Consider the following 13,564-nt stretch of genomic DNA (forward strand, 5'->3'; position numbering starts at 1 on the left):
GTACCTATTCGCTTAGATTGGAAGAAAATAAACAGAGTGGGAAGTTTTTCAGCTCCTCCTGAGTTGAATCATTACAATGTGACCTCACCATTCTATTCAGTGTTTTAGGAATTGGATATTAATTAAGCATGTCCATATTTTAATTTAAATATAGAAATCTCAAAGGTACATGAAATTTGGATTTGTCTATTTAATAACAACGTAAAGCCAGTGTTCTTACAGTTATGTACCTTTTGCTGTAGATTAAAGCAGGCAGTGTAGTTTAGAAGAATCAGTTCATTTTCATAACTCTGAGTAAAAAACTGTGCTCAGAGCACATTATTTTGTGCATAAAGGACAATATGTTCACCTTGTGAATTGATCTATAGATTCCACTAAAAAGGGCTTATTTGACGCCAGCTAAAGCTAATAAGCTTATTTGTAATTTCTTAAAATACTAAAATTTGATTGACTTACAGTAAGAGAAATCTAACAAGCATAGATTCCTAGAGTATTGAGCTTAAAATATTTTACATATTTGGAAAACACATTTTAGCATGTGTTAGTCACATGTCTTCACATAAGTAAGCATTATATTTTTCACTATTAACTTTATAAAGCCTAGTATGGAAGATCTCCAGAATCATTTTCTAGATCATATGCTAAAGTGTTATAATTTCTGAAAAGCTACTGATTCATTGAAAATGTTTTTCCATTTAATATAGATTCTCACTGTACTTACATTATTATGTAAATTGTGTCTTTTCTAGAGTAGTGCTGCTCAAGATGTAATGTAAATACAAGCTGTCTTGAGATCTCATTCAGTTCAGTTCAGTCGCTCAGTCATGTCCGACTCTTTGCGACCCCGTGAACCACAGTATGCCAGTCCTCCCTGTCCATCACCAACTCCCGGAGTCCACCCAAACCCATGTTCATTAAAATTTTTAAAAAATTCAGATTTAGTAGGCTTGGAATGAATGCTGAGATTCTGCATTTTTTAACAAACTGGTCCATGAACTTTGAGTTAGCAAGGCAAGCTTAATGTACCTGTCAGGACAGGCTCCTCCTCAAGAAAATTGGAGGTGGGAGAGCAGTACTTGTATGTAATCATAAAACATGATGATGGACAAAAACAAAAAATGTATTGCCTTCAGTAAGTAGGTTGGGGGAAGAGATATCTTTTACTTACAGAGTTAAGGATTTTGAAATTGAAGTGACCAGTTCTAAAAGTAGGATGTGGTGGTGGTGGTTTAGTTGCTAAGTCGTGTCAGACTCTTGCGACCACATGGACTATAGCCTGCCGGGCTCCTCTGTCCATAGGATTCTCCAGGCAAGAATACTGGAATAGGTTGCCATTTCCTTCTCCAGGGGATCTTCCCAACCAAGGAATTGAACCTAGGTCTCCTGTATGGTAGGCAGATTCTTTACCAACTGAGCTACAAGGGAAGCCCAAAAAGTAGGATAAAGATAGAAAAAACAAAGTGTGTATGTTGTGGGTGGGAGTGACAGTATAGAGAAAGAGTATTAATGATAAAATGGAAAAAGTTTCATAAAAAGTAGAATTATTGACATAAGGACCATTTACAACAGCATGACTGGATTTTGAGGGTATTACTTATGCTAAGTGAAATAAGTCAGACAAAGATAAATACAAGAACATCTCATTTATGTGTGAAATCTTTAAAAAAATGAACTCATAGGTGCAGAGAACAGATTGGTGGTTACCAGAGGTGGGGAGGTGGAGGGTGGGAAAAACAGGTGAAGGTGTCAAAAGGTATGACTTCCAGTTATAAGATAAATAAGTCCTGGTGATGTCCAACATAGTGGCCATCGTGCATGATTCTGTCGTCATATTTGAAAGTTGCTAATAAAGTAGTTCTTAAGAGTTCTCATCACAAGAAAAAAAAAATCTTTTTAACTATGTACTGATGAGTGGGAACTAAACTTATTGTGGTAATCATTTTGCAGTATATACAATTATCAAATCATTGTGTAGTACACCTGAAATTAATGTTATATGTCTTCTATGTCTTAATTTTAAAAAATAACACAGGAGCAGTTATTTAGCAAGTAAAGAGAGTTAGACTGAAAGAGAAGGGAAAAGAGAATATGGCTTAGGGAAGGAAAAGTTTACCAGAACAGGACCTCATAACCCAGAGTTAACCTGCCAGATGAAAGATGTACTTTATGCAAAAAGGAAAAATGCTTAGATTCCGTATAAAGACTTTTCAGTAGAGAGTTAAACTCCTGTTATAATGAGCCCTCATATAACTGGTGAAGAAGAAAATGGCAGTCTACTCCAGTATTCTTACCTGGAAAATCCCAGGGATGGAGGAGCCTGGCAGACTACAGCCCATGGGGTCTCAAAGAAGTCAGACACAACTGAGCAACTGAGCATGCATGCATGTAAATGGTCCTCATCATAAACTCAAGATGGCAGGAAAGAAAGCTTAGCTTCCTAGTGCCTGTGGCTCTCGACCTGATTTGAATACAGTTTTTTAAAAAAAGATGAGTTGTATTATTTTAACATGATATAAACCTAGAATATATTTTCCTTCAATAAATTACATGGTATAAATTGAATATGAATATGTAACCTTTTGGTTATTGTGCCCTATATGGGTTCTGTGATAGAAATGACCTTAAATAAATGTTTGCAATGAATTTATCCAAAGGTGGGCATGTTTTCCCACTCAAGTACCACTTTTGTTAAAACTCGGTTAATACCCTGTAGTCTGGCTCTACAGTTTCAGGGAAATACTGTGTGTTCCTCCTCAAACCTCCCTGCTCCTTTCCCAGGCAGCCTCCCTAGAGTCCCAGATGCATGAAATAGTAACCATCCTGATACCCAATTTTCTGATAAGAAAGTGGCATGTTGATAAATAAGCAGTTTAGCAAATGTACTGGTTGATAGAAATAAATCTTTTTTTAACCTAAAGTTCATATTTAGCCCAGACCTGGTGAAAAGGATCAGGATATATGAAAAAAAAAAAAAAGGAACACCATTTTACACTTAATCTTAGCCAAAAGGCCAAGAAGCGATCGGAAATACCATTTTAGTAGACCAGAGTTGAAGGGACTGGTGCTGGAAGAGTACGTTAGTGGCTTCTGTATAACTGGGAAGAGACAAGGAGACAGAACTGAAACTGACTGTTCAATAAAAGAAGCTTGTGACCCTTTCCTCTTCAGCTCCTGTGTCTGCCTTTCACTATTTGTGTGACCCCAGAAGGGGTAATGGGAGAATTAGAAACAATATTTTGCTACCTTGAATCAAGGTGTAGGACAAAGCTATGTCTTGAACTTCTTTTGAATCCTTCATAATATGTTGATTAGCACCAGACTTAGAGTAAATACTGAGCTGACTGATAGAATAAGTTAGTGTTTGACATTGAAGAGAAGCTAATTTTAAAAGTAGTTTACTATCTGCAAGTTGGTAATATTAAGTGTAGTGTATAAAAAGAATTGGTTTTTATTTGAAACATTACATCAGTGTAGTTTCCAAATTAGATAATATAAACATCACCAAAAACATTAATTTTTTATGTAATAAATATCTTCTGTTTCAACAGTTTTGTCTCCAGAAAAAAAAATAGTTTCATAAGTTAGTGGTTAATAACACACCAACTCTGAAGGGTAGAATTATAAAGAGTTTTTACTTCTAGATTAAGTATTTCTTCATGGTGTATAACTTTTTAAGTATATTAACTTTGTAATCAGAAACAACTTTAAGTTAGTATTACAGATAGATTTTAAAAATAACTGTACATGGCAGAGATTGCTGAAGTTTCTGTGTGTGTTTATCCAGGGAAAACATGAAGGCAATGACAAACACTGAAGATAGAGAAATGAGGAAAAAGAAGGAAGAATACTTTACTTTTAGTCCTCTAACAGTTATAATATTTGTGGTCATCTGCTGTATTATGATGGTCTTACTTTATTTCTTCTACAAATGGTTGGGTAAGAAATCATTTTATATTTGCTACTTTTTAGCATACAATCTTTTCATTTACTTTGCCAGATTTATCTTTTCCTTTAAGGCATTCAACTGGAAAACTTAAGTGAATAATTAAAAAGTGATAATAACTTTTTAAACTGTCGAAAATGTTTAGGTCCCTGTTACTCTGGGATTAAAAAAAAAATTCTGATTTAAAATATACTGTGACTCAAAATAAGAACACTTCTTCATGGACAACCTGAAAGAATTGCTACGGTCCCTAAGTTTTCCTCTCTGCAGATAAAGCGTAATAGACAGGTATCTAAGCAGACTGAGGATTTCTTGGTAGCTATATACAGTTACATGAAATCTAATAGAAGATTATTCAGATTATGAATTTATTGCTTCTGCTTACTCCTAAAGTGTGATTGGTCCTTTTTTTCAGTTTGCAAATCAAAATGTATTGCTTAAATTTTGTTTTACTTGTGTGAACATTTAAGATCATACTACATCTAAAAACACACAGGTACTTGCTTGTAGTTTAAAGAGTAAATGATACTTTTTCCTTTAGGAAGGAAAGGGTCATGGCTTGCCCATCCCCTGAACACTCTACTTAGTGTTCTGATAAGATGGAAATTTGCCATTTGTGGCCAACATGTAGCAGAAAGAGAAGGGAGCCCAAGAAAAAGAGTGTGCCTAATGAGAATTAGCAAAAACCCTTTGTGAAAACCACCACAGGCTACAAAATGTTTATTTAGAGAATAATAGTATAATTTTCTAGAGTAGAAAACTAAGGCCTCAGGTTAGTTTCACTTTAGTTTTCAATTTCTCCTCTCCTATGGTAGCAGTTTTGAAACCATACTTACATATATTTCCAATTAGAAAAAAATTATTCTTGGAATATCACTCATATTCAATATGTTGTTGGGAGAGTGGATACGAGTGTGGTATTTATATTACGTCGTCATTGCACAGCTAATTTTTCTGTTTTAAATTCTCAGCCTTCAATTGTGTGTCTGACCCTCAGTTGATATATTTAGTGGTCTTTGATAGAACAGAGATTTCTCTACTTTACCCTAAAGCACGTTTTAGTTTTTGGTAAGGGATTTCCTTAAACTCATCACTATTTAAAAATTGACCCTGTTTGTAATTTTCAGTGTAGGAGGAGGAAGATCATTTTAAAGCTCTTGGTTATCCCATGACGTGGGGTCTAATTATGACTCTAACAATGGTGTGTGATATTGTAAAATTTAATATACTTTCAAATGGTTCCTTATGGCTAAAATTGATGCCATTTCTTAATACGTTCAATGTATTAAATTGCTAAGATTCTCCATGCCATTTTATGTTAAGTCATGCTCAAGAAAATAACTAAAGATCGTTATATTTACCAAATTCTCTCTCATACCAAATCATTTTCTTAGGTATAGTAGGACACTAAAACTCTGGTATGGCTTCCACAGCATGACTTCCACTAGAGTTTAAAATCTTGGTTTGGAGACCTTTGGTGGATGACTAAACAAACTCAACTTGGCAATCTTTGATTGTCAGTCTTACTACTTAGATTGTCATATATGTGCAATAATAACAAATAATAAGCCAATGAAAAAATAATTTGTCCAAGATCACCAATTAGAAAGTGATTAATTTACTGCCCCTTATTTACTGTCTGTAGTTTGCTGTCTTTTCTCACATACAAAACAAAGTTATAGTTTTCTGAAATCTAGTGGAATTTGCAAAATTCCATTAAAATGTGTATTTCCATTGTATAATTTTGAGAAATTTCACAAAGCAATACTTTTAGAGCATGATAATTTCTTCCTGTTTTTAACAACAGCAAGATCAAATGTTTTTAATTTTAAGTAATTTTCAACCAAGTATAGCTAATATAGAAAAACATTAGTGAATTTCAATACCTTAATATCACATCTAGACAATGAGGTTTGTTTAAGTGGATTTGGTTTTACCACATGTAAAGTTATTAGAGATGAATTCCACCATAGGAATATGTAGACTTCATGATTAATGTCTAAGGTAGGTAAAAGTTCTCATCTTTAAGATTTTTAAAAATATTTTAGGGACTCATGTATACCTATGGCTGATTCATGTTGATATATGGCAAAAGCCACCACAATATTGTGAAATAATTATCCTTCCATTAAAATAAATAAATTTTTTTAAAGTAAAACATTTCCACTAAAAAAAAAATAAAAAGTATTTTAAGTGGTTTATTAATTCTTCCATTTAAATATAAATGTCTACAACTCATTTTATAGACATCTTTACCAAACATGTGACTTTGAATCATTGAATGATAAAATGCACAGCTACTAACATAAATCTAGCAATGTTTTCTTAGGTCAGTCTCTGAAGGCAAAAGAAATAAAAGCAAAAATAAACAAATGGGACCTAATAAAACTTAAAGCTTTTACATAGCAAAGGAAACCATAAACAAAACTGAAAGACAGACTATGAACTGGGAGAAAATATTTGCAAAAGATGCAACCATCAGGGGTTAATATCTAAAATACACAAACGGCTCATACAATTCAATATCAAAAAAACAAACAACCCAATCAGAAAGAGGGCAGAAGACCTAAATGGACATTTCTCCAAAGACAACATACAAATGACCTATAGGCACATGAGAAGATGCTCAGCATCACTGATTATTAGAGAAATGCAGATCAGAACTACATGAGGTTTCATCTTACACCTGTCAGAATGGCCATCTTCAAAAAGTCTGCAAATAATAAAATTTTTGAGAGGGTGTGGAGAAAAGGGAACCCTCCTATCACTGTTGGTGGGAATATAAATTGGTGTGGCCACTATGGAAAACAGTATGGAGGTTCCTTAAAAACTAAAAATAGAGCTAACGTAGGATCCAGCAATTCCACTTCAGTGTATTTATTCCAAGAAAACAAAAAAGTAAATAGAACCTATATATGCATTCTTATGTTCACTAGGGGCTTCCCTGGTGGCTCAGACAGTAAAGAATCTGCCTGTGTTGCAGCAGACCCAGGTTCAATCCCTGGGTTGGGAAAATTCTCTGGAGTAGGAAATGGCAACCCACTCCAGTATTCTTGCCTGGAGAATTCCATGGACAGAGTAGCATGGTAGGCTACAGTCCACAGGGTCACAAGGAGTTGGACATGACTGAGCAGCTAATACTTTCTTTCTACTTCTATGTTCATTGTGGCGTTATTTACAATAGCCAAATTATGGAAGCAACCTAAATGCCCATCAATAGCTGAATGGGTGAAGAAGGTATGAGATATATATATAATAGAATATTACTCAGTCATTAAAAAACAATGAAATAATGCTATTCGCAGTAACATGGGTGAACCTAAAGATTATTATGCTAAGTTAACTCAAACAGAAAGACAAATAATATGACATTATGTATGTGGAATCTAAAAAATAATACAGATCAGCTTATTTACAAATTAGAGAGACAGCCATAGTAAAGAAATTTACAATTAAAGGGGAAAGAGAAGGGATAAAGTAGCAGTATAGGATTAACATATATACCCCACTATCTTTTATAAAGATAACAATGAATATTATATACCACAGGGAACTATATTTAGTATCTTGTAATAGCCTATATTGGAAAAGAATCTGAAGCTGTACACCTGAAACTAATCCAGTATTGTAAATCAACTGTAATAGTAAAATTTTTTAAAAAAGAAAAAAATTGCAGAGCCAGCTTCAGCCCTTAAAGAAATCCTAGTAGTGTGTAGTGGAACTGAAACAACACATGAAATACCACCCTTAAAGCTCAGGATCTAAGTATAAGTATGTTCAGTTTAGTAACCAATTCAGATTATGATATGGTCACTGCATTGAAAGTATTATTATCCGATAAGAAAGCTAAAGAACTAATATTAATTGTATAAAAGTTTTCTTACCATGTTTCCTTATCGTGTTTCCTCTGTTCTCATATAATTTGGTGTCTTTTTTTCTAGTTTATGTTATGATAGCAATTTTCTGCATAGCATCAGCGATGAGTCTGTACAACTGTCTTGCTGCACTAGTTCGTAAGATACCATGTGGACAATGCACGTATGTATCTCTTGTGAGAAAGCCCATAATGGTTTTTGTAATTTAAAACAATACAAGGAAAAATAGGACCTGTGTTGTAAACCTGTGAAGTCCAATATACATGTTGCTATTTTAATTAAAAATAATTAAAATTAAATAAAATTAAAAATTCACTTGCCCAGTCCCATGAGCCACGTTTCAAGTGCTAATTAATAACCACATGTGGCTAATGGCTGTGGTATTGGACAGCACAGATACAGAGCATTTTCATCAACACAGTTCTATTGAACTGGTGAATATTTTATTATGTATCATTCATTGTAGTTAAAGTCAAGGCTTTAAAATTGAGGTTTCAAAAAACTTTCTTGTCACTGTGGCAAACATTCATTTGGTACATTAAGTGAACACTGTATTTCATCTTTAGGGTAAATTAATGTATTTCAAACTGTCTTTTAGGATTACCTGTCGTGGCAAGAGCATTGAAGTGAGACTTATTTTTCTCTCTGGATTGTGCATAGCAGTAGCTGTTGTTTGGGCTGTATTTCGAAATGAAGATAGGTATGAATACTCATTGTATTTCCTTTTAGGTTAGACTCAGGAGGGGTTGTGTCATATCTTGCCTTGATAATTGTTCATTATGGATTTTTTTCCCCCCAGAACATCCTAGTCTTGAAACATGCCAAATACTTAAATAAAGAAATCTTGTGCTAATGGATTTGAGGTTGTCTAGAGAAGTAAATATAAACTAGGATTTAAACATCTAAACTGAAATAGGCTCCAATAATACACTTATTTATGGTATAGCCACACAGTGAAGTGCAATGCAGCTGTCAAGAATGAAGATTTCTGTGAATTGATATGCAGTGATTTCCAGGATATATTTTTAACTGAAAAAAGCCAAATATGCAAGAATATCTAGCATATGCTACCTTTCATGTGAGAAAGAAAGAAATATAAGAAAATATATAGGTTTCTGTCTATTTGCAGGAAGGATAACCAGAAAATAATTTTAACAGTTCATTAATAAAATTAAAACCCCAAAGGATTTAATAGCCCAAAATTTAGGAGGAGAGTTCATACAATTGTAGGCAGCTCCAAGTATGATAATCAGTTGGTAATTATTCATGCTAGTTGTCAATTTCTGGTAGAGTTTGATGTATAGCTCTCATTTCCTTTATGCTTTAGCTATCTGGAAGTATATTAACATCGTATCCTTTGTTATGAGCTACCTTTGTAAAAAGAGACATGTAAAATTCAAAGATTAAGGATAAAGATGCACTTTTGTCTGATACACTTTCTCCTGAAGCAGGCTTTCAACTTTTTCTTAGTGCAGTAGTCTTCATCATTCTCAGTTCAGTCGCTCAGTCATGTCCAACTCCTTGTGACCCCATGAACCGCAGCACACCAGGCCTCCCTGTCCATCACCAACTCCCGGAGTCCACCCAAACCCATGTCCATCGAGTCGATGATGCCATCCAACCATCTCATCCTCTGTCGTCCCCTTCTCCTCCTGCCCTCAATCTTTCGCAGCATCAGGGTCTTTTCCAGTGAGTCAACTCTTTGTATCAGGTGGCCAAAGTATTGGAGTTTCAGCTTCAGCATCAGTCCTTCCAATGAACACCCAGGACTGATCTCCTTTAGGATGGGCTGGTTGGATCTCCTTGCAGTCCAAGGGACTCTCAAGAGTCTTCTCCAACACCACAGTTCAAAAGCATCAATTCTTCGGGGCTCAACTTTCTTTATAATCCAACTCTCACATCCATACATGACTGCTGGAAAAACCATAGCCTTGACTAGATGGACCTTTGTTGGCAAAGTAATGTCTCTGCTTTTTAATATGCTGTCTAGGCTGGTCATAACCTTCCTTCCAAGGAGCAAGCGTCTTTTAATTTCATTGCTGCAGTCACCATCTGCAGTGATTTTTGAGCCCACAAAAATAAAGTCAGCTACTATTTCCACTGTTTCCCCATCTATCTGCCATGAAGTGATGGTACCGGATGTCATGATCTTCGTTTTCTGAATGTTGAGCTTTAAGCCAACTTTTTCACTCTCCTCTTTCACTTTCATCAAGAGGCTCTTTAGTTCTTCTTCACTTTCTGCCATGAGGGTGGTGTCATCTGCATATCTGAGGTTGTTGATATTTCTCCCGGCGATCTTGATCCCAGCTTGTGCTTCCTCCAGCCCAGCATTTCTCATGATGTACTCTGCATATAAGTTAAAAAAGCAGGGTGACAATATACAGCCTTGACTATTCTACTAGAACAATAAAATATGGAGACTGTAAGAGGTTTTTCTGTTGTTATAACTGCTACTTAATAGTTGAATAGTCAAATCATAGCAATTGAACAGTATTGCTATAGTGATATTTTTCTTTTGAAATGTTCCACTTAAAAATAACTGAGTAAAACAATAGAGTAATTTCTTTTGATTTTAGGTGGGCTTGGATTTTACAGGATATCTTGGGGATTGCTTTCTGTCTGAATTTAATTAAAACACTGAAGTTACCCAACTTCAAGGTAAAGTAGAGTACTTTGCTAGCTAAAGTATTGTTTTCTTTTTAAAACAATTTTATAAAGGTATAATTTACATATAATTAAATGCACCTATTTTAAGTGTATAGATTATTGAAACTTTACAAATATGTAACTTTGTAACCACTATCCCAATCAATTATAAAATATTTCTTACCTCATCAAAAGCTCTATTATGCCCTTTATCAATCAGTCCTAATCCCCAACCGAGGAAACCACTGATTTTCTACATAAAATATTTTTAATCATTCACATAGTATGCCAAATTCATATAATCTATACAAGACTAAAATAAGGAAGAACATTTCTTTGCTTCAATGATTCTTTTTTAAAAGAATGGGTTGAAGCAGATAAAATTTTAATGTGATTTATAGAATAAAACTACAAATAGCAATAAACATTAAATGCCTTAAAAAATAGTGTTTAAATGTATGTTACATGTTTATTTGTATTTGCAAAATAATATCTCTTAATTTAAATATGAGAAGTTTGACCTTTAAATTTCTTTCTTTCTTCAACAGTCATGTGTGATACTTCTAGGCCTTCTCCTCCTCTATGATGTATTTTTTGTTTTCATAACACCATTCATCACAAAGGTATGATATTTTTTAAATGCATAAGAAACAAACTAAATGATTAGAACCTTAAATGTGCTCTTAGAGTATTGATTTTCCAGATGTTTACCATTGACTGGGTTCTAATTCTCTTAAGAGAATTGTCCCTGAAGTTGGTCTTTTAACAGAGGATATTTTTAAGGCTTTACACCATTTTGCTAAAAAAAAAAATGCCTCCTGATTGATGTAAACATGAGAAGGTCTATAAATTTTATTCCTACACATTTTAAAGTAACTTTTCTTTCTATTATAAAACAATAAATATTTGCTGTAAATAATACAGACTGCAAAAAAGAATGAAAAGATGTCATTGCTTCTTTCATTTCTGTAACCCTAGTGTCTGACTAAGAAAGAGCTCAATGCTGGAAGTCTAGAGACCTAAAGTGTAGACCTGTAATTTTATAACCCTGAGCTGCTTAGTCACTTAGCCCTCAGTTTCCTAATCATTTGAGTGAGGGAGTATTGCTAGCATTCTATCCTCTGTTTCTCTCAGTAGAATTCTTTCGGTTGCTTCTGCAAAAATCCAACCTAACTTTTCTATATGAAAGAGGTCCTGTCTATTCAGAATATGTGCAAAGGCCAGAGAGGAGGGCCTGTCCTCAGGAGAAACTAGACCCAGGGCCACATACTCTTCCTTCCTGCTTCTGTCCACCTTTTCATTGTCTCAGACTGGCTTTTTCTATGAAGTTAGAATCGTAGCAACTTGAAACTCCTAGGTCATCTATTCCTAACTATACCACTAGCTCGTCAGTAAAATCATGGTGCTGTCCTTAGAATAAGGGAGAGGTGTTGGGTAAGTGTGGTAGTCCTTCATTATTGGCCCAGTTTTTCTACCTTGTCCCTATTCCTATCTCATGAATATATTACTAATTATTGCTTAATTCTTCTACTTTTCCCATTTTGAGTCTCATTTTCTAACTTTATCTCATTTTTTTATCTTTTGTCGCTTTCATATATTTAGTATTTTATAATGACTGCTTTTTCCCCTAGTAGTTCTTTGTTCTTTAACCTCTGCATTCTGAAATATCTGCATTTCTGATATTGGCTATGATGGCATAAGACAAACATATGCCCCATTGGGGAGCTAAAATTGCAACTAGGTAACAAATGTAGTTGACTGTCTCAAAACACTAGTACCTTTCCATGCTTTAATGGTGACCACCTGGCTCATTGACTTAATTTGCAATGGTAACCTAAAAAAGCATAGAACTAGTATTAGGAATATAGCAAAAGCTGTTAATTTACTAAAGCATATTTTGAAGTTCGTTCTAAACTTGTTCTAGCTTGTGTCAATTTATCTGATTTAAAAATGTTTCTATGAGTCACTCCATCACAGATCTCATAATGAAAATAAAACACCCTCTCTACAAAACCGTTCCCATAGGTCAATGGGTAGTCATACCATATGACTACCCGTTTAGGCTTCCCTGGTGGCTCACGCGGTAAAGGATCTGCCTGCAATGCAGGAGCCCGAGGTTTGATTCCTGGGTCGGGAAGATCCCCTGGAGAAGGAAATGGCAACCCACTCCAGTATTCTTGCCTGGAGAATCCCATGGGCAAGAGGAGCCTGACGGGTTACAGTTCTTCGGCTTGCAGAGTTGGACACGACTAAGTGGTTAACATTTTCATACCATATGACGCTTACATTGCACGGTGAACATAAAAGCTATAACTAAACTCTTCTAAAAATAAATTTTCCATTATGTTTTAACACTAGTATCACTTTATAAATGCCAAACTTGTCTACCAGCAAACTATGTCCATTCTGTTCACATAAAAATGTCAGGATTTTAAAGGTATGTGTGGTAATAGTAAAGATGTCTTTGAGTCTTCTTTCTTCTGTGCTTAGGAAATTTTTCTTCTTTTTTTCCATCTTTGATCCCACTGACTAGAAATGTGACTTCTAGTAATCTGATCCAATGGAAAAGATTGACGCGCTCTTTGGAGTTCACTCTTGTAGATTTACCTTAACACTGTCTTCTCAGTCTGGTTTGTTAGGCAAATCAAAATGAAAATCAGATACATGATTTCTGATTTTTGTGGTTTTCACTGAAAATTTCAAGAATTAAACATTAGACATTCTAAATAACTTCTTGACCCTGGTATTAGTATATTTTTAATGAGTTGGCAGGGCAGGTAGCCATAGGAGTACAGGTAGTAAGAGCCTGTCTTTTTTTTTTCTTCATCTACCACCATACTTTGTATAGTGTCTTGCAAATAGTAGTTTCTCAGGTAGATATCTTTGAATGTATGAGAGGATGTCAGTAATGGTCTTCAGTTAAATGTTTTAAATAACAATTTGAAAATGAACTAAAATAAACTCTTTATCTGGAAATTGAATCACATCATGGGCGTTTCCTGTAAGCAACTGTATTTAATATTAGTTTATTTTCATAAACTCCTGTGATTTAACCCTTCTGTAACCCATATCTTAACATGAGGAAAGGATTTCTGTTGCC

The 13,564-nt window shown here is 34.6% G+C and overlaps 1 protein-coding gene across 1 annotated transcript in view; it reads left to right on the forward strand.

Moving 5' to 3' along the window:
* The window catches only part of SPPL2A (signal peptide peptidase like 2A), a 56,118-nt gene that overhangs the window by 21,803 nt on the left and 20,751 nt on the right, over positions 1 to 13,564 (forward strand). Inside the window, exons 6-10 of the mRNA XM_002690970.7 lie at positions 3,785 to 3,936; positions 7,885 to 7,981; positions 8,417 to 8,518; positions 10,395 to 10,476; positions 11,013 to 11,087. Coding sequence (XP_002691016.2) covers positions 3,785 to 3,936; positions 7,885 to 7,981; positions 8,417 to 8,518; positions 10,395 to 10,476; positions 11,013 to 11,087 — 508 coding nt within the window. The remainder of the gene's footprint in view (positions 1 to 3,784; positions 3,937 to 7,884; positions 7,982 to 8,416; positions 8,519 to 10,394; positions 10,477 to 11,012; positions 11,088 to 13,564) is intronic.

The sequence above is a fragment of the Bos taurus genome, chromosome 10 (assembly GCF_002263795.3).
Source record: "Bos taurus isolate L1 Dominette 01449 registration number 42190680 breed Hereford chromosome 10, ARS-UCD2.0, whole genome shotgun sequence".
NCBI lineage: Eukaryota > Metazoa > Chordata > Mammalia > Artiodactyla > Bovidae > Bos > Bos taurus.